This window comes from Malaya genurostris, chromosome 3 (genome assembly GCF_030247185.1).
Source record: "Malaya genurostris strain Urasoe2022 chromosome 3, Malgen_1.1, whole genome shotgun sequence".
Taxonomy (NCBI): domain Eukaryota; kingdom Metazoa; phylum Arthropoda; class Insecta; order Diptera; family Culicidae; genus Malaya; species Malaya genurostris.
In genome coordinates this window covers 106137698-106163918 of record NC_080572.1, presented here as the reverse complement: position 1 = coordinate 106163918, position 26221 = coordinate 106137698, and the positions used below count along the sequence as shown (strand labels likewise).

Genomic DNA, 26221 nt, shown 5'->3' with positions numbered 1-26221 from the left:
GAGTGTCATATACCATTCGACTCAGTTCGTCGAGTACGCAAAATGTCTGTGTGTGTGTTTGTGTGTGTATGTGCGTATGTGTGTATGTAACGTTTTTTGCACTAACTTTATGGGGTAAAATGTGCAAAAAAATGAAAATATGTGTTCTAACTTTTCTCATAGATGGCGCGACCGATTTTCACAAACTTAGGTTCAAATGAAAGGTCCTGTGGTCCCATGCGTTATTCCTGAATTTCATCCGGATCCGACATCCGGATCCGGAAATATAGGGTAAAGTGTGTTAAAAATTTTATACCATCACTGAAAAGAGCGAAAAACCGTAAAAAGTTTTCTAAATCGACCTCAAATCTTTTCCAATTGATAGTTTTTATCAGTAGACTGTCAAACAAATCTATTTCGATTATTCTTTTAAAAATCGAAGAAAAATAATTTTGAAGAATACCACAGTATTATATATCATAGTTTGATTGATATGAGAAAGGCATCATTACACCACTAGGTGGATTAAAACAGGTTTTTTATAGTTGTTTTTATGTATTTTCTTCACTAATATATTCACACTCTTAATTTTTTATAACAGACGTTAATTGATTGATTGTTTTTCTTCTGGTGAGATCTGGTGTGATTGCCACTTTGTTGAACTCGCTAGTCACGTCGGTTATCGCGTATCACGTTGTCACTTCGGAACTGATTAATTGTGCAACAACTCCGATTAATGGCTAGATACTGACTCACTACTAACGGTTATATACACTATTTTATTTACTATTTGGAACTGATTAATTGTGCAACAACTCCGATTAATGGCTAGATACTGACTCACTACTAACTGACTACACGAACCGACTATTTAATAACAACTGCCTTCATAACGACTAACTCTTTAAAACAGAACTAACTCCTAACTCTTCCCAACTATGAGTTTTTAAGCTCCTAACTTTTACTTTCGGGTGAAGCCCGAAGATTTTAGTACAAGCCGAGCTTGTGATTCTAAGTAGAAAGTTCATCCGACTTTCTTCCGAAGTTCTACCGAAAGCCGAGACCACTGTCACTATGCCAAAGGCAGTGTCCGTAAAAAAATAGCTTTGTTTTTACAACATTGCTGTGCTGACTAATGCCCGGAACTGTCTATGGTTTTATAACAAAGTTTCTTAAACATCGTTGCGATGACTAATGCTCGAAAATGTGCACGCTTCTATAACAAAGTTTATACCTGAAGGTTGCGGCTACGCTGATATGATATGTTTCCTTCACAATTTCCTACTTTTTCTACAATACTAGCAAATTCGAAGGAAAATTTGCTAAGGGCGCACATGTTGACAAAACCGTTCATAAATGCAGCATACTCATTAGGTCTCTGTATCCGCTGAGTTGTAGAACATCTAAACCGACTCTAAACCAAATACAAATTATAATACGGAATACTTCGACAAATTTTCAAGGACACATTTTGCATCGTGCGGTACACTGTCATGATACACTGTCAGAGTGACAATGTACTTTAACGAGTTTTCTATAAAACTAGCAACACTGAAGGGTAAGAACAAGTTCACCATAGTTACTGTTTATTATAGTGAAAAATAAATAAACAAACAGTTTTTATCTGATAATCAAGATCACAAGCGAAATGTAAGTTAAACAATAATCTAGAACGGTTAAGCCACCATGAATATACTACTAGCTGTATTGATATTTGTAGATTCGTGGGTGTTTGTGTTCATTTTTCATCTTTTGTGCTAGTGCCGGTGATATTTCGACTGATTGTTGCAGTTTAATACAGCAACGTTTAACATAAACAAACAAGTTTGTTTTGCACCGTAGCAACTAGCATAAAGCGTTGCCAGAAACGATCTCCTTCCACAGTTTCAAACTATCGCAATGAAAGGGAGTAATTTGCTAGGTTTACTTGTTCAGGCTGTGAACTAAACATTGGCGGTTCGTTTGTATGGGACTTAGGGGTATTATTACTTGTATTTGTCTAAACTGTGCCTGAATAATCAGATGACTGTTTATCAACAAATAATCTACCACGCAATTGAATACGCAGTCCCTGTTTGGAAAGGCTGTGCACGAACGCACAAACTTTGGCTTCAGCGCATTAAAAGTAAGATCTTAAAGATGATTCTAAATCTGCCCCCTTGGACAACGACTAGTGAAGTGCAATAAAGACACAGTCAAAATCCAAAGCTCATTCAGCAAACATTCGTTCTCCGAAACACCGTAGCTCTTCGTTGCTTTTCCACCTTGCATCCCTAGGTCGATCTACTTCCTTGTTTGTGACGCAGGCGGGGAATCAGATTAACCATAAGACCAGACTTAGTTTGTTACGCAGGACGGTATTAAATGAATGAAGGAATCCATTCCAAAGTTTATATCGTGTATTATTTGTTAAGCAGGCGCTGCAAACTATAAATTCAATCTAGACATAGAGGTGGCTGTACCGCAGGACATTTCTAACTATAAACTTGCTCGAACGTCGTAAGATCGCTCAACCGGCGGAGACAAAGATAATTAGATGTCTTTGATTTAAGTGATTGTCTTTAGCCAATCTAAAGAAAAATCACTAGATATTACAATTTACATTAAAATGAAGATTTGTTCCACATGATTCGACAGTCTCTATTTTTATCAACGAATTTGACATATCTCTCACATACTTTCATGTACGGGATTCAATGTGGACTTGCCTGAGGGCGCCATGCTCGCAAAAAAGGATGTTGCTAATGATTTGTTCGGGAAATGTGGGAGATGGATATCATGTTAATATGATGTCTTTGATTTAAGCAAAGACATCATATTAACATGATATCCCGCTTGTGAGGAATTCTGGCAACCGTCAGAAGGCTGGCTGCATTATGGCTGCTGTCAAAATTGTCCAGGCGAAATTGCGTCATTATCTCGCCGTACGTGTCTTGTTTATTTCTCTCCTTTTTCATTTTTCTTTATTTTATTCGACTTCATTTGATATTCGTCAATCCCGCATGTACGTACAAAAAACGAATCTTGAGACGAGGTAAATGAGATTGAAATATGGGTATGTTTGGTAGTGAGAAAGTAATGTTATTGGCAATAACATTTGCCATGATTAGTATATATGAAGCGCAATAACTTATTGCCTTTCATACGTATCTTTTATTGAAAAAATAAAACCAAGACGCTTAAAATGTAGAACCGATTCAAAACGGTTCTGCCAATCTTGTATGGCAAAATTCCGACAGAAAAGAACCGTTAATAACCGCTAGGCGAAATTCTCTGCCGGAAACGGTTGTTGCATTGTTGCCAGACTTTTGCTGGAATTCTGGCAGAATTCCGGCAAAATGGCTGGCAGACATAGCCAGCCGTCTGGGGGAAATCTGCCCGCCGCGTACATGTGGGATCCAGCTCTCACATTTCCCGAAAAAATCAACATCCTTTTTTTACGAGTATGATGCCCTGTGCTCTCAGGCGAGTCCGTATCGAATCTCGTACATCGAAGTCGGGAAGAGAAATGATTCATGCGCGCCGAAATAACAGCACTGCACACCCATATAATTGACATGATATGTTGAATGTGATACCGTGCGATGGCGTTTGTTGAACTGAAGATTGATCTCGCTCCAAGCTGACAGGGTCTGCTTTAAGTAAAGTTAGTTAATGTTAAATTTATTAAATTTTCTATGAAGTTGTATGTGATGAAATTTATTCCTGTCAATGCCCAAGAAAAATATTTCATATTATTTCAAAGTATTTATTGAAACAATCTAATCCAACGAGGAAAATTAAATATCTTGTTTTGTAGTTTCAATAGAGCGGGACGAAACTAAAATCCTGCACTTCCCCACTTGTACGCGGCGGGCAGATTTCCCCCCCAGACGGCTAGCTATGTCTGCCAGCCATTTTTGCCCTGAATTCTGCCATAAAAGTCTGGCAACACTGCAACAGCCGTTTCCGGCAGAGAATTTCGCCTAGCGGTTATTAACGGTTCTTTTCTGTCGGAATCTTGCCATACAAGATTGGAAGAAACGTTTTGAATCGGTTCTACATTTTAAGCGTCTTGCTTTTATTTTTTCAATAAAAGATACATATGAAAGGCAATAAGTTATTGCCCTTCATATATACTAATCATGGAAAATGTTATTGCCAATAACATTACTTTCTTACTACCAAACATACCCATATTTCAATCTCATTTATCTCGTCTCAAGATTCGTTTATTGTACGTACATGCAGGATTGACGAATATCAAATGAAGTCGAATAAATAAGGAAGTCGAATAAATAACGGCGAGATAATGACGCAATTTCGTCTGGACAATTTTGACAACAGCCGGAATGCAGCCAGCCTTTTGACGGTTGCCAGAATTCCTCACAAGCGGGTCACTTCGACCAAGATTACTCGACTTAGGGGCCGTCCATTAAAGACGTTATGCTTTTTTGGCAATTTTTGACTCACCACACAACACCAACCCCCCCCCCCCCCCTTTGTCACAAATTGTCACAGCAGCAAATACCCCCCACCCCCTCACATGTCACGAATTAAAAAAAAATAAAAATCATCTCAATACATCTGTCATTAGATTACAAAATATCTTTAAAACTACGAAACCATCGAAATAATTTTATTAATATTAATTAGATAATTTAACAAAAATATTTGATTGGAATTGATGAAGCAATTTGTTTGTTTTAATTCTCCTAGGGGTACACAGATATATTACTTCTTTAGCTAAGGAATAATATTTCCTTAGTGTAGCATACAGAGCTGAGAAAATGAAGTTCAAAACCTCATCAAATCGAGATCACTGCCGAAGAAGATCGCTTGTGATCTTTCCCAATAAAGATCACTTCTGATCAGTGATCTTTAAATCACATCGATCAAAATCGGTACGGATCTTCCGTCACACAAAATCGGTAGTGATTTTGAGCTAAAATAATTCTTGATTCATGTAAGTTCAATCATTGGATGATTCGATCAGCTTTGATCTTGGTGGAGGAAAATCACATATGATCAAGATAAGACACAACATGATCTACGTCTGAAATCGTTGATCCCCCGCTGAGGGATGTGAAAATTAGTAATAACAGCAATCCTACAGGAATTTATAACTAAGGATTACGCGTGTCAATGAGACTTTTTCAAAATCATGGAACATTGTTAATTGTGTATCTTTGGGAAATGCTCTTTTAACACTGCTTATCAACAGAGTTGGGGAAAATACCGGTTTCGTTACGTTACGGTTTACGTAGTTTCAACATATATTCTTGTTTGATGAATCCCGTTGTTTCATTCGCAATAAAATGAATACTAGATTAAGAGAAATAAATGCTAGATGAAAATTTCATGAAAATAATAAGTTTGGATCGTAATCACATTGATGATTTATAAGAGATAATGATAAAGGAAAAAATGTTCCGAGTTGTTACAAAACACTCTATTCGGAGCATTGTAAATATCTGGCACTTGTTGTTGTCGATCGATACCTCGCCAATAATGAATATGAAAAATTTGCTGAGTTTTCCGTCATGTTTCTGTGTAATATTTACTATATTTACTTAATATATTCTATTAGTAATTTCCATACAACGTTTTTTCTCCACTTTTATAGGAACAGTATTATTTTCCAATTCGCTGATGAAAACCCCAATCGATTTCATAACAGAAACAGAAATGAAACATTAAAACGTTAAAGTGAGAAACGAATTGGTGATTTTGAATGCCTATAAGCGAACAAAAAAAGTACGGGTGTGTAATGTCAGAGATATAACTGGATGTCGTGAATACGAATATGACACGCTTTATTTATGCTTCCGAATTCGAATTGGTAGTTGATCGATTGTTTGAATTGTGCAACTTTCCCCTCTTTCATTTCTAGAAATTTAAACGATGCGCTTAGACTAAATTACAGATTAGTTACATTAAACATTCTGAATTAAATATTATGAAATAAGCAGTATAATTCTTTATAATAAAATAACGGTGGTTCTGAAAAAAACTTTTTATGAAAACGTTCGTGATGGAGAGTGACGAGTTGAGTTAGTTCAGCACGCAGACTCTGAATTCTAAACCCATATTCCGGAACTAAGCTCTGAAACTTGAAGACGATTTTTCGCCATGACTACCAGAATGGATTGTATAGAGTACAGTAAAGTAAATTTCCGCATAATTCTTTAGGAGTATTATTATGGTTCTAAAAAGAACCGAATAGAAGAAGTCTGGAATAAAGAACTGGACCTTGAGTTCAAGAACAAAATTTAGAACCAATAACAGACTCAGAATCCAGTTTCAATTCTAGAACTGCAATTTCAGTTCCGAAATACAGTTCCAGTATCCAGTTTCAGCACGCAGGCTCTGAATTCTAAACCTATATTGCGGAACTAAAATCTGAAACTTGAACTTCCCCGTTACGACTACCGAAAAGCAAATAAGAGTTGCGTCCTGAGCGTTTGAGGTTTTAACCACGCAGAAGGTGCACTCTCCGTCGCTGCTGGTTGAAGGTTTAACTCCAACGACGTCTGCTTCCATCGAACGCACAGGAAGAAATGATCGATTTTCACCACGGTTCCCCTTTTATACGCATTCAGTTGAAGATATGTGCCTGACTACCTCAAAATCGTCGTCCTTGCGCGAAAAACCCAAGCGAAAGTAAAGAGTTTTCCGCATTGTTTGCAAATTTGGAGAAAACTTAATTTTTGAGTTGTTTGTGGTTATCTCACACTGTTCAAAATATTATCCTAAATTCCTGATCATATTTTTGATGAAATGGTGAAAGAATTATGTTGCTCCGTTAATACAAGTCGAGATATTCACGGTTTAGTTCTGCCCATTCTTCTATATAGCTAATTTTGAAAAGGCACCCCATAGTAAAGTAAGTCGTATTCACGACAAAACAAAGCTCTTGCGCTAACAAGTGAAGGTAAACGAATTTTCAGAATCAGGTTTTTCTTTTAAGGCACAACATGATCTACGTCTGGAATCGTTGATCCCCCGCTGAGGGGTGTGAAAATTAATAATAACAGCAATCCTACAGGAATTTATAACTAAGGATTACGCGTGTCAACGAGACTTTTCCAAAATCATGTAACATTGTCAATTGTGTATCTTTGGGAAATGCTCTTCCAACACTCCTTATCAACAGAGTTGGGTTGGTTTGATGCATCCCTTCGATTTCGCAACCGTTGTTTCATTCGCTATAAAATGAATACTAGATTAAGAGAAATAAATGCTAGATGAAAATTTCATGAAAATACTAAGTTTGGATCGTAATCACATTGATATTGTTAATTTGACAGCATTCTCTACGCAATAGCAATGCTCCATGCAAAATTAGTTTAGAAAAATGTTTCACAGCACATAGTGATTAGAGCGACAAAAGACTTTGTTTTACTTCCAGCTGGTTGATGATGTTTATGATGAAGCACTATTTTGAATAAACTCAATAAAACGCTTTTTGACATGACATTGACATTGACATTTATGGAAGTAGCAGGAGCACACAGCAGGCGCTGCGTTTGAAAGGCGCGTTTGAATTGCCCTAGCAAAACTTGCACAAAGGTAGATGTGAATAGTATACGAAAATCAAAATAATAACAAATATTACCATCATAAAGCTTGCTTCAGATAGAATTGGAACAAAGACAATTGCCTGTATTTCAGTTATTTATTATAGAATTCAAGATCTTTTTTATACAAATGTAGCGTTTTCTTCATACTTTTAGGAAAAAATACGGATAAAATTATTCGTCACGGTTTCGAAGGAATTCTCGAATTTTTCCTGTAACACGGCTCATTAGGCGGCGCACACCTTCTTATTCCATCGTTTTATCTATCTTTTTCCACCAGGTCGCCATCTGATTGATGTCTTTGACAACCTTTCCTTTTGCATTGAGTCTCCTTTTCATGATTGCCCAGTATTTCTCAATAGGGCGGAGCTGGGGGCAGTTGGGGGGTTAAGGTTTTACGGAACAAACGGAACCCCTTTCTCTGCATACCATTCTTGAGCGACTTTGCTGTAATGACAGCTTGCCAAATCTGGCCAAAACATTACGGGATGGTCGTGGGATCGAATGAACGGCAAAATTCGTTTTTGGAGACACTCTTTTTGGTATAGTTCTTATTTGTAACGAAAACTTTCGTTTTTTCCACAGCTGCAAATGCCCTACCAAATAATAAATTTTCTTGCAAATTTGTCGGCAAAAACAAATTTAAATTTGGCTGGAACATCCCCCCGAGCCGTTGCCAAGTAAAATTTTTGTCCTGGGATTTGCCCGAAGTCAGCCTTGACATAGGTTTCATCGTCCATCAGAAGGCACCCGTCGAACTTGGTCATCACCCGGTCATATAGTTTCCGAGCACGAATTTTGACCACACTATCTCACTTGTACGTGGCGGGCAGATTTTCCCCCAGACGGCTAGCTATGTCTGCCAGCCATTTTTGCCGGAATTCCGGCAAAAGTCTGGCAACACTGCAACAACCGTTTCCGGCAGAGAATTTTGCCTAGCGGTTATTAACGGTTCTTTTCTGTCGGATTCTTGCCATACAAGATTGGCAGAACCGTTTTGAATCGGTTCTACTTTTTTAGCGTCTTGGTTTTATTTTTTCAATAAAAGATACATATGAAAGGCAATAAGTTATTGCCCTTCTTATATACTAATCATGGAAAATGTTATTGCTAGAGTGACTATAATCAGAGTGGCGACAGCTGTTCGTTTGGAATGACAGCTCCCAGTTCCAAACGAGCAAACGACCTGTCAATTCAATGTAAAGCTAATGGAATGTTTTGAATTATTGCCAAAATTACGGATGAGATGTCGTTACTCTGGTTATAGGCACTCTAGTTATTGCCAATAACATTACTTTCTCACTACCAAACATACCTTCATACTTCAATGATGTAAATCTTTGTCTGGATGGACCACGAGTCTCTTTCGCTGATGACCTCAAGATCTATAACACCATCCGCAGCTCAGAAGATGCGGCATTCCTTCAACGGCAATTGGAAATCTTTGCGAATTGGTGCAAAACCAATCATATGATAGTGAATCCCGAAAAGTGCTCAATCATTACGTTCACAAGGAAAAAGTTACCGTTCAAATTCGAATATTATCTTGAAGGATTCATGATTAGTAGATCGACATGCGTCAAAGATCTTGGTGTCTTTCTCGATGAACAGTTATCATTCAAACAGCACATTAACTACATTGTTGCGAAAGCTTCACGCTGTTTAGGATTCATATTTAGAATGGCTAAGCACTTCAATGATATTTATTGCCTGAAGACTCTATACTGTACACTCGTTCGTTCTACTTTGGAATATTGCTCAGTAGTCTGGAACCCTCTTTACCTCAATGGAGCTCATAGAATAGAATCTATACAACGTAGATTCGTACGTTTTGTTCTTCGACGATTACCTTGGAATAATCCACATCAACTGCCGAGCTATGAAAGTCGCGGATTGCTGATTGGTCTTGACACACTACAAGTACGACGAGAGCTGTCGCGTGCTTTGATGATAGCTGATATTTTGAGTGATAGGATTGACTGCCCCGCTTTGCTCCGTGAGGTTAATATTAATGTTCGTCCCCGTGCTCTCCGTAACAACGCCTTTCTTCGACTACCTCTACGTCGCACCAACTATGGAACAAACGGTGCCGTTATAGGCTTGCAAAGATCGTTCAATCGTGTATCATCTGGATTTGACTTCAACCTTTCACGGAAAACAATTCAAGCAAATTTTTTACTTAGTATTAGAAACTACAATTAGGACTACAATGTGTCTGTTGATTTTACAATAATAAACAATAAACAACCCATATTTCAATCTCATTTACCTCGTCTCAACATTCGTTTTTTGTACGTACATGCGGGATTGACGAATATCAAATGAAGTCGAATAAAAACAAAAAGAAAAAAGGAAGAGGAGGGTAATAACAAGACACGTACGGCGAGATAATGACGCAATTTCGCCTGGACAATTTTGACAACAGCCGGAATGCAGCCAGCCTTCAGACGGTTGCCAGAATTCCTCACAAGCGGGAAATAGCACCCTCGACGAAATCGGTTCATTGCAAGGGGAGAATTGTTTAAAACGAAACAACAAGCGCCGAGCCGCTACATCTTCTTCTGAATCTTAAGTTTCACTATGAAAGAAATCTTTGTACTTTGCTGCATGCCGAGTGAATCTTGGAACGAGAAAAAAGGATCAATCTTGTAATCTTGAGTTTATCTTTGGATATAAATTGGTCATCGGGAATGCACAACTTTTTCTCCGTGTTCCGCGTGACAGCAGTGTGTACCTAACCATTTCCCGTTTTTTTCTCAAAGCGACGCTGTGCTTTTGAAATATTGCATGCTGTTTTGATTATTTTTGTTGAGTTGTTGATGTTGTTTTTGTGATTAGATTAGTGTCATATTCGAGTAGTGCTATCAGTAATCAGCCTTGCAATTTCTGTAATTTTGGCGTAGCCGGAAAACATTTTGGAATATTAATAAGTAATCACTGTTGTAATCGTAATAGTAATAATAAAAAGCTACATAAAAATAGCGTAGTTTATTGTGTCATTTAAGTCGGGCTGTAATGACTTTCATGTAAGTTATATATGTTTTATTTCTTTTCCTACGAAAGTAGCTGCAAATATATGAAAAGTGTTCAGAAACGTACCATTCGAGTATTTTACATTGAAATAGGTAGTAGACACGGCCAAAAAGCTCAAGTTCTGTGATTGATTTACGTTATCAGCAGAGCTTTTACTTTCCATCGAAACACGATTATCGTTTCAACCCTGACTGTCAAAGTTAAGTGTAGTAATCGTTGTAATTCATCCCAGACGGAAGTGTTCCATCTCAGATGCGACGAGCTTGAAATTGTAACAATTGTAAGACATTCGTAGTGAATTGTATTTCGTTCAAAGTTTCATTTTACATCAAGATAACAGGTTTGTTAATAGCTGTTAGCTGAAACAGAAATCTATTATGTCGGTACTACGAGTTTTTAGTCGTAAAATGGCCACTGCTGCTAAAATTAATAACGTTGTTATCATTGGAGGTGGTCTCATGGGTTCCGGTATCGCGCAGGTAAGACTTCAAGATAATTTTTAGAAAAATCAACCTTGCTACGCTGCTCAGCTTCGTTGGTCCAAAGGTCATTGTTTATATTATCATTATCAGGCATGATGTTCGCCGGCCTACAAGGGGCTATCAAATGGTAATCATACTGTATACAAATTTTTCTAGGTAGCAGCAGCAACAGGTCATAATGTAACTTTGGTGGAAGTTAATGATCAATTGGTAGATAAAGCTATAGGAGGAATAAAGAAAAGCCTCGAACGGGTTGCCAAAAAACAGTTCAAGGATGATACCGCAAAAGGTCAAGAATATATACAAGGAACGCTAGAGAAACTCAAAGGATCAGCTAAATTGGAAGAATCTGTGGCCAATAGCGATCTTGTAATCGAAGCTATTATTGAAAAAATGCCTATTAAACACGAACTGTTCAGTAAAATTGATGCAGTTGCCCCAAAGGGTACTGTTTTCGCCAGTAACACATCCTCTCTTTCAATTGGTGAGATTGGTTCTATAACAAAACGACAGGACCGTTTTGGTGGGTTACATTTTTTTAACCCGGTACCAATGATGAAACTACTCGAAGTAATTCGTACTGAGAAAACCTCCGAAGAAACTTATCAACAACTCATGGAGTTTGGAAAGCGTTTGGGAAAAACGTGCATCACTTGCAAAGACACGCCTGGATTCGTTGTCAACCGGTTATTAGTACCATATATGGCTGAAGCGGTTCGTTTACTCGAGCGTGGAGATGCCAGCGCACGGGATATCGATATTGCAATGAAACTTGGTGCTGGATATCCGATGGGACCATTCGAATTGAGCGATTATGTTGGGTTAGATACAACCAATAATATTTTGCAAGGCTGGCATGAAAAATATCCTGATAATCCATTGTTCAAACCTGTAAAATTAGTGGAAAAGCTGGTGTCAGAAGGAAAGTTAGGTGTTAAAAGTGGCGAAGGATTTTATTCTTATAAAAAATAGATTTGAACATTTATTCAACATTGTTCCATTAATAAAATTCTTTTTTAATTATAACTTTGATATATATTTTGACCGAAGGCCTCTTAGTTGTATTTTACGTTATGTAAAACAAAAGTAATTGAAGCTTTCTGGGACTTATCCGTTAGCCGTGCCCAACCAAATTTGCCTAATGCATCGTTTTCATGCGTGCTCAGCTCGATCTGGCTATTACTCATTCGGTTCTAACTAAAGTAAATGTAAGTAGCTTTCGATATACCGGGTGTTATTGGGCGAAGAAACTAATTTTCCTTCGCTCCTCTTGGCTCCTCTCTGGAGCCACCAATGTTACTGGCGTGACTTCCTTTCGTGCTGATAACGTGAATTCGATCTTCGTGAGTTCTCGTCCTCGCTGGAGAACTCCAATGTTATTGACGTTAGAGACCAATTTTTTCTTGGCTCCTCTTGGGGCCACCAATTTTAATGAGCGAAGACTCTTTCCTAGAGTCACCAATGTTATTGACCGCAGAGATTCCTTTCTGCGGCCACCAATGTTACTAAGGGGTATCTGGATGAAGCCTAGTGTAATTGTTCCGCAGCCGGATAGCTCTCGTAGCGGTCTATCCACCTTGAAACTAATTACACTTCAGCTGCTTTCGGAAAAGTAAGTTACCCCTGACTGCAGTGAATTGCAAGTGATTTATTTTAACAAAATCTTAACTATATATACAAGTATTTTCCTTACAACAAATGTAAATGTTGCGCGACATTAACCGCAACATTCTCGGTTTTCCCTTTCTATCCCATTGCGGGATCCTAACTCACACTGATATCTAGCTATGTCAGCGCGCGCATCTAGTTTTACCTGCTTGTTTACAAAGGTATTATTTACTTCATACATCCTGGCGCGCGGCTCAGACCGATGCTGTTTGTTTACATATTTTAGTCCTTATCGAAAGCTGAGCGGAAAGATTTTATTGCTCTAAATTTGGAAATTCCTATATTTGGCCCTAGACCCGCTTGAAGAGCGGCTTGTCTCGGCTTGCACACAAATCATAAATCTATACCTGCTTTATTGAGGTACTACAACCGCTTGAAGAGCGGTTTAGTTTTGTTCATTGTTTTCTTAATACTTTACAATGTCTAGACCCACTCTTTGGGCCATCGGATAAATCCCTGTGGTTTAATTATAACCGATATAATTGAATTATTAAACTGATATAATTGCATTACTAAACTGATATAATTGCATTACTAAACTGATATAATTTCATTACTAAACTGGTCCGTAACATTCCGGCCCTGATAAATTATTAATTTTATTAAATATGAACGGACCATTTATATATGATTCACTTTCATTACAGCTGTGACTCGACTTCTGAGTCAGTAGTTCTAGTTGGATGACCTCTACGACGAGTTATTGATGATCCCTCTGCGTTGGACCTGGTTTCGATGTTCGACGTCTTCTGGTTAGATTTGTGTTTCAGAATTTTGCACATCAGTAAAACACAAAGTGCCGTTATTATAATTCCGATCAGGAATAATAACGCGCCAATCCAAATACGATGATAAGTGTTTATCGGTTCCTCAGTTTCCACTACATCTAGAAAATTCCTGTAAGGATTCACCGACCATGGTGTTGTTGATCTTTCTGTCGTCGTGTTGTCAATATTCAATTCGATGTCAATCTGTGACCTTGGCTTAAAATAGGTAAACGTTGCCTTGTTACTAATTTCCATGTTTGCATAAATTGTTTCCTTTTTCGCTTGTATCTTGCAATCTGGTGTCATCTCGACAATTGCTGCTTCGTACGGCGGTGAAATTATTGTATTTTCACAATGAACTACGATCGTGCTGGGATTATTCGTATAATAAAGTACAGAGTTCCGCATAGGAAGATGTATTAGTCGTGTATAGTTACCAGGTAATCGATTAACTATACATCCGATTTTTGGTTCCACATGTAATATTGCAGCAGATACGCAGTCGGGTGCCTTTAATATTTTTGGTTGATTCATGATAAAATAACTGCTGTTTAATGCTACCATTTCCTTCGTCGAGTAGAAGTATTCTCCTTTGACATTTATAGCAATATATGGGTTTTCTACAGAGATTATTGTTTTATTCTCGTGATGTGGGATGGCCACTACATTGAAAATTTCATAATTTTCCTTATTTATAATTACCGTCGTCATGGTAATCATTATTGTGCCATTCACTATCTTTGAATCATATTGAATTGCAGAAGGGTGATCTAAAAGCTTATATCCATTCGGCAATTGCTCAGTAATGTTATGCAATAGTTGCTGAAGTTCTATTTTATCCAAAGGATAGGAACGAATCCTTCTATATTTTGCCAATATTTCGTCGATTATTTCCCGAGCAAGAAATACTATCTCCATGGCTTTTCTTTGAGTAATAGCTACACGGTCTTCTGTATAATGAACCTTAAGTTTATCCATTCCGTCATGAAGGATAGAAATCCTGCTTGCAAATGTGTCTCCCATCTGTGCTGCTATTAGGTTCACAGAATGTGCTATTTTATCGAACCTTTCATCTTCGTGTATGCGCATAGCTTGAATTTCGTCATCGACATCGTTTCCACCAAATAATAAGTCCTTGAGAAATCCTAATATTCCTCTTCCTCTTTTTATTCTTGTAGAATACTGAATCTCCAATTTTGCATTACTTGCCTGACGTTGTAATGATGATACTATTTGTTCCATATTGCGATCTCTTGTTAGTTTTTTCATCGTAGCCAATGCCGTAGATAACTTATGGTGAATTTCATCAATAGTGTTCATGTCCTTTTCCGGGATCACTTGTGTGTTTAGGTTCGTCTTCCATGTTCCTCTTTTGAGGATGCATGTTCAATAATGGTTGAAAATCAACCCGTCCTCTTCAATTGGTTTTATTTTCAAAGTGCTTCCTAATGATAAAAGTGTTACAAACATAATCATTAATTTCGGTATTGTACCAGTGAAGAGTCGAATGCGCTTTTTCTTTTTCACTAAATCATTTGATGCTTCCTTCAATTTCATACTATCAACTAGTGCTGTATCTTCAAAAGAAACTGTTTCTGATATCGCCTCGGTTTTATCAATCGAATTTGTTTTCATGTTCCAAGTAACTGCTGATATACCAGAGTCGACTGAAGATGATTCGATGACTGTTTCGAGTTTTCTGATTTCTTTCACTGTATTTTGTTTACAACCTTCTTCCTTGGTGGGATCATCTTCTCGATCAGTGTCCATCATTTGCGCGTCGGCATTTTCCTTCTCAATTGGTGTCACAATTTTAACAGTCTTGTTATATACCATTACTTTCATGACGTTGGTTTCAGGCTGCCCTCGGTTGTCACAATCTCTCCACAAAATCCTTTGAGCATGTTGATCTTCTGGACTTATTTTGACTTGGTGGAACATCTCCTTGATGCCTCCACAGACCGCAATTGCTCCTTCCCGGAATCTTATTAACACGCCAAATAATGAAGTAGTGGCGTCCGGCCCTGATAACAAGGCTGAGTTAAAAGAAACTCCCTGTGCACTAGCTGCTGCATCAAACACCAATCTTGGTTTAGGTGGCTGTTTATTTTTACTCTGAATAATGAAGTGTGGAAGATAATAAACTCGTGGTGCTGATAGATTTAATTCCGACTGTGTCAATTTGCGTATGTACCCTATCCTGTCGTAATCGGCAATTGTGTTTTTCGACCAGTGTTTTAACTCAGGATCTCGTAATAACGTTCTTTCCGTTGACACCAATCTTCTCATTGCATTTTTATAACTCTCCGGAAATGTTGTTTGATCATTTCGTCCCAATAAGCCAATTCCGTACCTGCCATCTTCATACTTTATTGTGGGTTTTATTATTGCATCTGCCTTTTCTTCCTCGAACGATTTCGGTAGTGTTGTGACCACTTTGACCTTTTCCATTTCTTCTGCTTGTTGTATTATCATAGAGTAATTGCCTTCGACTCTATGTCTTGTGTTTCCAAAAACGAACCATCCTAGTTTCGTTCGTAATGCTGTTGGTTCATTTGCTTTCGCATTCCGTTTTTCAAACGGAGTTAAAAGATGACTATGACTCAGTCCAATAAGAATTGTCGGTTGTACATCCTTATAGGTTTTCAATGGAATATTCTTCAAATATGGATATTCAGTCTGCAGTTTTTTAACATCCATTGATTGCTTAGGCAGTTGAAGATTGCTGATCGTCCTTACACCCTTAATAGTGAACTCCTTGTTGGATTCTCCATGAATTTTAAGTTGAACCCGGCGGCTCTCCTCCTCATTTCTGGTGACATTTTGTGTCCATTTAAGCATTAGTGGATCAGACCTTCCTTGTAGCTCTAGTTCTCTAGCCGTATTTTCGTCGAGTAGCGTGAGTGACGAACCGGCATCCAAAAATGCATACGTATCAATTTTCTTATTCCCGTTGCGCAAAGTTACAGGTACTATTTGGTAGAAAACGTTTTGTTTGGTGTGTTCGTGGTGGTTATTTAATTCCACCTCTTGAATTTCTTCATCCTTTGGTACCTCTTTTTTCTGGTATTTGTTGTGTAGTAAAGGGTGATGCTTTTTGTTGCATCCATCTGTTCCGCAGCATTTGGTTTTTCTACAGTCTCGCATTTTATGATTCTTAAATACAAGACAGCTCAAACATAGTCCTGATTTGAAGGCCAGATTGTTTCTTTCTTCTGGCTTCAATGTTTTGAATTTGGTGCATTCAGGTAGTTTATGACCATCACTACACATAACGCATTTATCTGCATCCTTGCTTTGATGCATGTTTACATGTATTTTTGATTTTCGCTCTGGTTCTTTATGTGATGCGATCATCAACCTGCTAGTTCTAGCATGTGGCTTTAGCCATTCATTTAGATCCGATAGTGTTTTTATCGGTGTATCATCTTGGTATTGGTCCTCGTGCCATTTTATTTGTAATCCATATGGTAACTTTCGTACCGTGTCTTCCACAAGTCTGTGGTCTATTAGATACTCTTCTCTGTCTAAGAGTGATACGTTGCAGACGAGATTATCCAATGAATCGGATATCTCTGCTATCAGATTTCGATTATCCTTTTTTATATTAATCAAATCTGCCAATAATTCTTTATAGACTAGTTCGGGTCTTCCGAAATTTTCCTCTAGTCTCTTTATTATTTGATCCACACTGTTTGGATCCATCATTAGTTGACGCACGCTTTTCTCTGCGTTGCCGTACAACACAGTCTGGAGTCTAGTGAGATTCTCCAGATTGTTAAACAACCCCTCTTTGGTTGTTTCCAAGAATATTTTCTTGAATTTAGGCCATTCCTTGGCCGAGCCTCCATATTTGGGCAAACTCATAAGCGCTTGTCGTTTCAAATAAACCGTCCAATCGGGCTCTTGTTTGGTGGGTTTTATTCCTGCTGCCGATGTACCTGGTACAGGCTCTTCAGTTTCTGATTTAATTGTCTGCATGGATTTTATTAATTGTTCCATCGCAATTCTATTTTCCCGAAGTATTTCCTGGATGACGTCTTTATTTAACGATTGTTTTTGTTGAGTGTTCAATCAAAGATAAATAATAAAGACATGTACGTGCATATAAATATTTTTGAAAAATGTGGTTCGTTCCCGGTACCTTCTGAAATGACCGCACTCACCGCTTGGTGGAGCGCGAGATTAATTGCATTGTTATCATTTGAACCAAAGTGTGCCATAAAATCTCAATATATACAAATGAGCTACCGAATCGAAACGGTTCTCACGGTTTGACATTTGCATTAGGAATGTATGATGGGAACTCAGCAGTGCAACCAATTTATCACCATTGGTGCCAGTTTCACGGAGGACCGTAGATGTGCGCCAAAAAAAGATCGTGACTGTCATGTCTGGAAATTCGTTTGTGGTTCAATTGAATAAGTTCCCTTTCTGCGTCTAAACATTTAGGGCATATCCATCTTTCTTCCTCTGGTGGTGAAATTGAAAGTTTCACACACTTCAGATGGAACCATCGATCGCATTCGTCGCATGCGATCATGGCTTCTTTTTTATCAGCTGCCGTACACAGACGGCAACTGCCATGGGGGTTCGGTCGATATGTCGTGAACATCATTTTCCAGCTGTGTTTAGTTCACGAGATTTCCCTTTCGTTGGTAACGAAAGCCTTCTATCGTGCTGAGTGACGTGAGTTCTCGTCCTCTCTGGAGGACACCAATGTTATTGGGCGAAGAAACTAATTTTCCTTCGCTCCTCTTGGCTCCTCTCTGGAGCCACCAATGTTACTGGCGTGACTTCCTTTCGTGCTGATAACGTGAATTCGATCTTCGTGAGTTCTCGTCCTCGCTGTAGAACTCCAATGTTATTGACGTTAGAGACCAATTTTTTCTTGGCTCCTCTTGGGGCCACCAATGTTAATGAGCGAAGACTCTTTCCTAGAGTCACCAATGTTATTGACCGCAGAGATTCCTTTCTGCGGCCACCAATGTTACTAAGGGGTATCTGGATGAAGCCTAGTGTAATTGTTCCGCAGCCGGATAGCTCTCGTAGCGGTCTATCCACCTTGAAACTAATTACACTTCAGCTGCTTTCGGAAAAGTAAGTTACCCCTGACTGCAGTGAATTGCAAGTGATTTATTTTAACAAAATCTTAACTATATATACAAGTATTTTCCTTACAACAAATGTAAATGTTGCGCGACATTAACCGCAACATTCTCGGTTTTCCCTTTCTATCCCATTGCGGGATCCTAACTCACACTGATATCTAGCTATGTCAGCGCGCGCATCTAGTTTTACCTGCTTGTTTACAAAGGTATTATTTACTTCATACATCCTGGCGCGCGGCTCAGACCGATGCTGTTTGTTTACATATTTTAGTCCTTATCGAAAGCTGAGCGGAAAGATTTTATTGCTCTAAATGTGGAAATTCCTATATTTGGCCCTAGACCCGCTTGAAGAGCGGCTTGTCTCGGCTTGCACACAAATCATAAATCTATACCTGCTTTATTGAGGTACTACAACCGCTTGAAGAGCGGTTTAGTTTTGTTCATTGTTTTCTTAATACTTTACAATGTCTAGACCCACTCTTTGGGCCATCGGATAAATCCCTGTGGTTTAATTATAACCGATATAATTGAATTATTAAACTGATATAATTGCATTACTAAACTGATATAATTTCATTACTAAACTGGTCCGTAACATTCCGGCCCTGATAAATTATTAATTTTATTAAATATGAACGGACCATTTATATATGATTCACTTTCATTACAGCTGTGACTCGACTTCTGAGTCAGTAGTTCTAGTTGGATGACCTCTACGACGAGTTATTGATGATCCCTCTGCGTTGGACCTGGTTTCGATGTTCGACGTCTTCTGGTTAGATTTGTGTTTCAGAATTTTGCACATCAGTAAAACACAAAGTGCCGTTATTATAATTCCGATCAGGAATAATAACGCGCCAATCCAAATACGATGATAAGTGTTTATCGGTTCCTCAGTTTCCACTACATCTAGAAAATTCCTGTAAGGATTCACCGACCATGGTGTTGTTGATCTTTCTGTCGTCGTGTTGTCAATATTCAATTCGATGTCAATCTGTGACCTTGGCTTAAAATAGGTAAACGTTGCCTTGTTACTAATTTCCATGTTTGCATAAATTGTTTCCTTTTTCGCTTGTATCTTGCATTCTGGTGTCATCTCGACAATTGCTGCTTCGTACGGCGGTGAAATTATTGTATTTTCACAATGAACTACGATCGTGCTGGGATTATTCGTATAATAAAGTACAGAGTTCCGCATAGGAAGATGTATTAGTCGTGTATAGTTACCAGGTAATCGATTAACTATACATCCGATTTTTGGTTCCACATGTAATATTGCAGCAGATACGCAGTCGGGTGCCTTTAATATTTTTGGTTGATTCATGATAAAATAACTGCTGTTTAATGCTACCATTTCCTTCGCCCAGTAACACCGGGCACACGAGGTGATTATAAAGGCTATAGCAGGATAAGCATGTAAAATCTGCCCCCAAAGGGAATTCATATCGTTATACCACATTCGAAAGGTCATAGACTGTAAACAATTTCCTCAAAGTTTCAACCCTTTAACTGCCATATTGACGGAGCTAGGGTGGTTCTATTGATTTTTATTTTATTTGATTTTTGAAGAAACTACTCCTCCGAAAAATTTGAAAAAAATCAGGCATATTTAAGGCATTATGGGGATGCTTTACAATTTTTTTCAAAATTTTTGAAGATGTATTTCTTTCATTAAAAAATACTAGAAAATTTTGAAACATATTTTTTCCCTCCTCCAATTTTTGCACCACCCTGGATTTTTTAGTGATAAATAAAGAATTTTTGGACATGTTAAAATGGTATATTTTCATATTTTTTAAAAATGTGGACGACCAAAATATTTATTTTTTTCTAAAAAATAAATAACAGTCGATCATGCGTTCCCATCAAATTCTGAGAGAAGGGAACGCATGGTGCTTTATCTTAGCAGTTTCTAGTAGTAGTCGACCATGCGTTCCCATAATGTTCTCTTAAAAGGGAAACGAATGGTGCTTTGTTCTAGTAGTTTATGATGCAACTCAAGTGCAGGGCTTAGAAATCAAAGTAACGAAAAGGAGGAAATGAGTATCAACCTTTGCATAATACATACACGATCATACTCCGGGTACAACCTAGAAAGCTTCAAAGCAAGAACTTACTGGTATGTGGTTTATATATGAATGGTAGTAATATATGAACGTCGCGAGTATTACACATATGAAATTCGGTTATGGCAGTCAAGAACTAGAGCGGGTGTCAGTTTTTTACGTGTTGCTGATGGATGTAAAGAAAGAATAATGAAAGAAAGAATGAAAATTTCATTACAGTGTCAAAAGTTATCATAAAGGTATGTTATCGAGGGATGTCAATAGTTTTCTGGAAAAATGTATGATAAAGATAAAGTTGGAATTTTGTGTTTGAAAACGTCAATCGAATATCTTCATGATGGTTTTCATGGTTTGTAGACTGATAGCGCTATATATTTTTATATTTATTCTAAAATTTGAAACAACAACAGATATAAAAAATAGTGATGCGTTATTTTTCGTTTTTGTTATAACCTTTGCATAATTTCAAGTCAAGCATTTATCGGCCATGTCTTTTAATAAACTTGATTCGCTGAATCGATCTCTTTAATTTTTGGGTATATTGTGTAGAAAGCTCCATATTTTCCAGAAAATATCTGAAAATACATAATTAACTCAGTAAGTGATTTTCACTGTCAGAGGAACGCTTCCAGGTTTTTACAGGTTTAATAATTTTGTTCAAATTGCGAACGGGAAGTTCTAATAAGATAATATTATCAATCCTTGGATTGGAACGAGAGCAACAAGTATCGGAATATCGTAGCTCTGGAATAGAAGCTTTTGAAAGGATGTTCTGCCAAGAATATTTTGGATTTAAAGCTTTATCACGAGATGACCCAATTGAGACACACAGATCACATAAAAGCTATTCGGGCCGGTAATAAGTCTCATTTTTAAAAGCTTACAAGTGCTATATCGAGTACACTACAAATTCGACTGGATATTTGGGAATCCAGCGCCGTTGCTGTGAATGCGTTATTGGCAATAGAACTGTTGGTTGCTGTTCACATGAGGCCGCCATTATTCACTACCTTTCCTTATGCACGGTTTTTATCCAGAATTGTGAGACCGGCGAAAATATTGTCAGAAATGCTTAAATCAGAACAGCTACCAAGTGACGATGATAATTCTATAGAATAAACGAAAAGAATCAGAGAGAAAATGTGTGCATTGAAACAGCAATGTATTTTTATAACATTTTTATCCCATTTCCTATTTAAATGAATAATACAATCAATAATTTTCAGAAACATTTTCGTGACCTTTCTTACATGGAGCTTCTTAATCATTTCATGAAGACAATTGAAGTTTCAATTTAATAATTGACCCTTTTGAGTCTTAGTTCTGACTCCTACTGCGTCAATTAGTTCATCCAATAGCAAAATTTTATTAAAAATGATGTGCTGATAAAAAACTCCAACAACAAAATGTATAAAAATTTCAGCTTATTTTATAATTTATAGCAGTTCATCGTTTGGTTCAAATAATATGATATTTAAAAAATGAGAGGAATATGCTTTATTAAACTAGAATTGTTGTGACTATATTAGTATCATATTAGGATAAGAATTCTATGTAAAAGTGATGCTACGACGAAGAACAACTTATGTAAATTGCCTTAAGAAATAAACGTATTTATGAAAAAACAATTCTAAGAAATCGATTCCAACCTTCATCAGTGGCCACTTTTGTTTGACACCAATATAAAAAAAGAAAAAAATAGATTCACTGCTGTTTCAACTCGCTATGTATTTAGTGAAATGTACAGAGCTGACAAAAAGAAAACCGCGTTGTACGAGACCCAACAGTGCAAAACGATTTGACCATTTCATGAAACATTATCGAATCATCGAATTATATACAGTCACCCGCTCTAGTTCTTGACTACCGTAACCGAACTGCATATGTGTGATACTCGCAACGTTCATATATTACTACCATTCATATATAAACCACATACCAGTAAGTTCTCGCTTTGTAGCTTTCTAGGTTGTACCCGAAGTATGATCGTGTATGTATTATGCAAAGGTTGATACTCATTTCCTTCTTTTCGTTACTGTGATTTCTAAGCCCTGCGCTTGAGTTGCATCATAAACTACTAGAACAAAGCACCATGCGTTTCCGTTTTAAGAGAACTTTATGGGAACGCATGGTCGACTACTACTAGAAACTGCTAAGATAAAGCACCATGCGTTTCCTTCTCTCAGAATTTGATGGGAACGCATGATCGACTGTTATTGATGTTTTAGACAAAATCAAATATTTTGGTCGTCCACATTTTTAAAAAATATGAAAACATACCATTTTAACATGTCCAAAAATTCTTTATTTATCACTAAAAAATCCAGGGTGGTGCAAAAATTGGAAGAGAGAAAAAATATGTTTCAAAATTTTCTAGTATTTTTTAATGAAAGAAATACATCTTCAAAAATTTTGAAAAAAAATTGTAAAGCATCCCCATAATGCCTTAAATATGCCTGATTTTTTTCAAATTTTTCGGAGGAGTAGTTTCTTCAAAAATCAAATAAAATAAAAATCAATAGAACCACCCTAGCTCCGTCAATATGGCAGTTAAAGGGTTGAAACTTTGAGAAAATTGTTTGCAGTCTATAACCTTTCGAATGTGATATAACAATATGAATTCCCTTTGGGGGCAGATTTCACATGCTTATCCTGCTATAGCCTTTGTATGCGAAAGGTCGAAAAGTGGGTCGGTGAACGAATAATCCGGCGTTGATATGTAAATATGTAGTTTACATTATGTATTTAGTTTGTACTGTACCAGACATCTTTCAATGAAACGCCACCGAAGTCAATGATCAGTCAGAAACGGGGTCATTTACATAAAAACCTATAAGCCAATCTACCCAAAGCTAAGTACATTTTCCTTAGTTGGGAAGAGTGGCAACGAGATTTAGACAGCACATGCATCAAAACAACGCGGAGATGCCGTGTTAGTAATATTATTTTTGTCCGACGAACGGAAATTTAATAATGCGAATAATTTTTTTAATCCAAATATGCGATTATGGAACAACATTTGTATTTTTTCATAGTAAGCTACATGGTGATTTCAAAAGTTCAATCTTATACTTCAAATAATTACCATATGTACTTTCAGAAAGTGATTCGGAATACGTGTCTGTGTTGAGAAAATAATAGAATTCGATTTACAAATTGCTGAAAGAAAACCCAACTTCAATAACATGCCGACAATCAGAAACGTTGTCGTAGTTGGTGCCGGTACTATGGGTTCAGGAATAGCAATGGTATGGCCTGTTTCTTATAGCTGTATTATTTCTAAGTAGAACTATATTTTCTTAGATTGCAGCTGCAACAGGTCACTCTGTAACACTAGTGGATATGAGTCAACAGATTCTAGACAAGTCACGTGCTGAGATCGAAAAAAATGCGAATCGCTTTGCACGTAAGCTTTTTAAAGATGATCCAGACTCCGTAAGTTCATTGGTTGCCGAAGCTCTGTCTCGAACCACTTATAGTATCAACTTGGAAGCTGCAATTGCTAGTGCAGATTTGATTATTGAAGCAATAGTCGAGAACATAGAAATCAAAAAAGAGTTTTTCAAACGTATTGATGAAGTATGTTTAAATTTGGCGTTGACTGGAGTAATAAAACATATTTTCTCCCATTTTGACAGATCGCTCCCATGCATGCAATTTTTGTTAGTAATACATCTTCGTTATCCATAGCGGAAATGAGCGCCGTCACAAAACGAGAGGATCGTTTTGCAGGGTTTCATTTTTTCAACCCAGTTCCACTCATGAAACTAATTGAGCTTATTCGAACGGAAAAAACATCAGATGATACATACACAACATTGTTGGCATTTGGTCGGGCATTGGGTAAAACATGCATCAGTTGCAAGGACAGGCCAGGATTTATCGTGAACCGTTTGCTATTCACGCTGACCTCGGAGGCACTTCAGATGCTAGAGCGTGGAGATGCTACCGCTCGAGATATTGACACGGCTACGAAGTTGGGCTTAGGACATCCGATGGGACCTTTCGAACTGATGGATATGGTAGGATTAGACGTAACGTTGAATATCTTGCAAGAACGGCAGAAACGTTTCCCTAATGATCCGAACGTTATAACAAGTCCTACACTAGAGAAAATGGTTTCAGCAAACAAACTAGGGGTTAAAAGCGGTGAAGGATTTTATAGTTATAAATAAATTTATTTGCGGTTTCTTTGATATATTATATTGCTGGTTACGGATAAATAAATACTACGAAGGGCAAAACAATTCTGCTATTTCTTTCTAAAGGAGTTTGTTTAGTTTGAAATAGTCTATTCTAACATCGTTTACGTTCACTGCGAATTACTGATATCACCCAAAGATCTTAGAGTAGCTTTCGGCGAACTAACAATTAATTATGAACTAACAACTAATTATGTGACGGCAGTCTGTATCGGATTAACATATTCGCCCATTCCTTAATCGATCTACGGTTGGTTAGACCCAATAGTTTGCTCAATGATTTCTGCATTTACCAAGAGTTGTATCAATTTGATTACCTGTGCAATTTCAGCTGTTTTCGGTTAGTAACGATTTTCGTCCAATTGTATTCTAAAAAAACAGATTCGCCTAAGGTTCTTAGCTTTAGTGTCATACACGATTCCAATCTTAAAATTTCAACACTGAAGTTGTTTTTTACCTTGCTTGTTTCTTAAAAAAATGCGATTCAACTAATATATCTACTGATATTCTAATACTCAGTTAGTAAGAAAGTGAGAATGTATGTGAATGAAGACAATAATTCGAAAATTCATATGAAATAGTCCCTTGGAGCTGGACACAAGCGCAACCTTGCATTAGCCCGCCTGCTGTCAAGTCTTAGTGCTTAGCTGTTTCTTATTCTATTTAGAAGGATTGGTCGGGTACAGGTACAGAAAAGGATATGTTTGTCGGATGCGGGTACCGATGTTTTCATTTTCAACGGGTGCGGGTCGGGTTCACGTTAAAAATGTGGTCGGGTTTCGGGTTTAGGAGCTTCTTCCGGGTTCGGGTCGGGTACGGGCAAAATTTTTTTAGGGATCGAAGAATAACCCAGATAATCGAGAAATATTTAATCGATTAGCTTGAAACTAATATTTGATTATTAAACTAATCGAATAATTTGAAAAATCCAATTACAACAATCGAATAATTAATCGAGAAATTGATTATTAACTCAGATAATCGATTAAAAATTAATCGATTAGTTTGATAATTATATTCGATTAATGAATAATCGAGGAATTTGAAAAATCCGACATCCCTAGTCCAACTAGTGAAAAGAGGTGATAATCAGAAAAGGCGTATAATTAATAGCGGCCCTTACACGAAAATTATTTTTGTCCTTTTTAATGATGACTAAGTAATGATATTTCAAATTTGCATAGAAAACTCGTCATTACTGCACCATACACGTTCATTAAAATGATATTATTTTTTAGTAATGACACTTTTAATGATCGTGTTAGGTCCGCTAATAGGTAATAATTAATAGGATAATTAGTAGGAGTGCGGTTTCGTTATGCAAAACTACAGTATGGTTCAAAATAACCAAAAA

General features: G+C 37.3%; 2 protein-coding genes across 5 annotated transcripts; both read left to right on the top strand.

Moving 5' to 3' along the window:
- Nucleotides 1-10345: 10345 nt before the first annotated feature.
- On the top strand, nt 10346-25814 carry LOC131435650 (hydroxyacyl-coenzyme A dehydrogenase, mitochondrial-like). Of its 4 annotated transcripts, none has more exons than XM_058603764.1 (4): nt 10346-10564; nt 23766-23913; nt 23969-24244; nt 24304-25737. In XM_058603764.1, the coding sequence occupies exons 2-4, from the start codon at nt 23851-23853 to the stop codon at nt 24838-24840; spliced, it is 876 nt and encodes a 291-aa protein (XP_058459747.1). In that variant the 5' UTR covers nt 10346-10564; nt 23766-23850; the 3' UTR covers nt 24841-25737. The 4 variants fall into 4 exon arrangements, with proteins under 4 accessions (XP_058459747.1, XP_058459748.1, XP_058459749.1 ...); XM_058603765.1 differs by lacking the exon at nt 10346-10564 and adding an exon at nt 10659-10851 and having other exon boundaries at nt 24304-25808; XM_058603766.1 differs by lacking the exon at nt 10346-10564 and adding an exon at nt 23340-23699 and having other exon boundaries at nt 24304-25808.
- LOC131435649 (hydroxyacyl-coenzyme A dehydrogenase, mitochondrial-like) lies at nt 10849-12079 on the top strand. The gene is made up of 2 exons (XM_058603763.1): nt 10849-11050; nt 11210-12079. Exons 1-2 carry the CDS (start codon nt 10949-10951, stop codon nt 12023-12025), a joined length of 918 nt encoding a protein of 305 aa, XP_058459746.1. The 5' UTR covers nt 10849-10948; the 3' UTR covers nt 12026-12079.
- Nucleotides 25815-26221: the final 407 nt, after the last annotated feature.

Coding starts and splice junctions, on each gene's coding strand:
- LOC131435649 (XM_058603763.1), top strand. CDS start 10,949: ATGTCGGTACTACGAGTTTTTAGTCGTAAAATGGCCACTGCTGCTAAA. Junction 11,051..11,209: donor TGGGTTCCGGTATCGCGCAG/GTAAGACTTCAA, acceptor AAATTTTTCTAG/GTAGCAGCAGCAACAGGTCA.
- LOC131435650 (XM_058603765.1), top strand. CDS start 23,851: ATGCCGACAATCAGAAACGTTGTCGTAGTTGGTGCCGGTACTATGGGT. Junction 23,914..23,968: donor TGGGTTCAGGAATAGCAATG/GTATGGCCTGTT, acceptor ATATTTTCTTAG/ATTGCAGCTGCAACAGGTCA. Junction 24,245..24,303: donor TTTTCAAACGTATTGATGAA/GTATGTTTAAAT, acceptor CCATTTTGACAG/ATCGCTCCCATGCATGCAAT.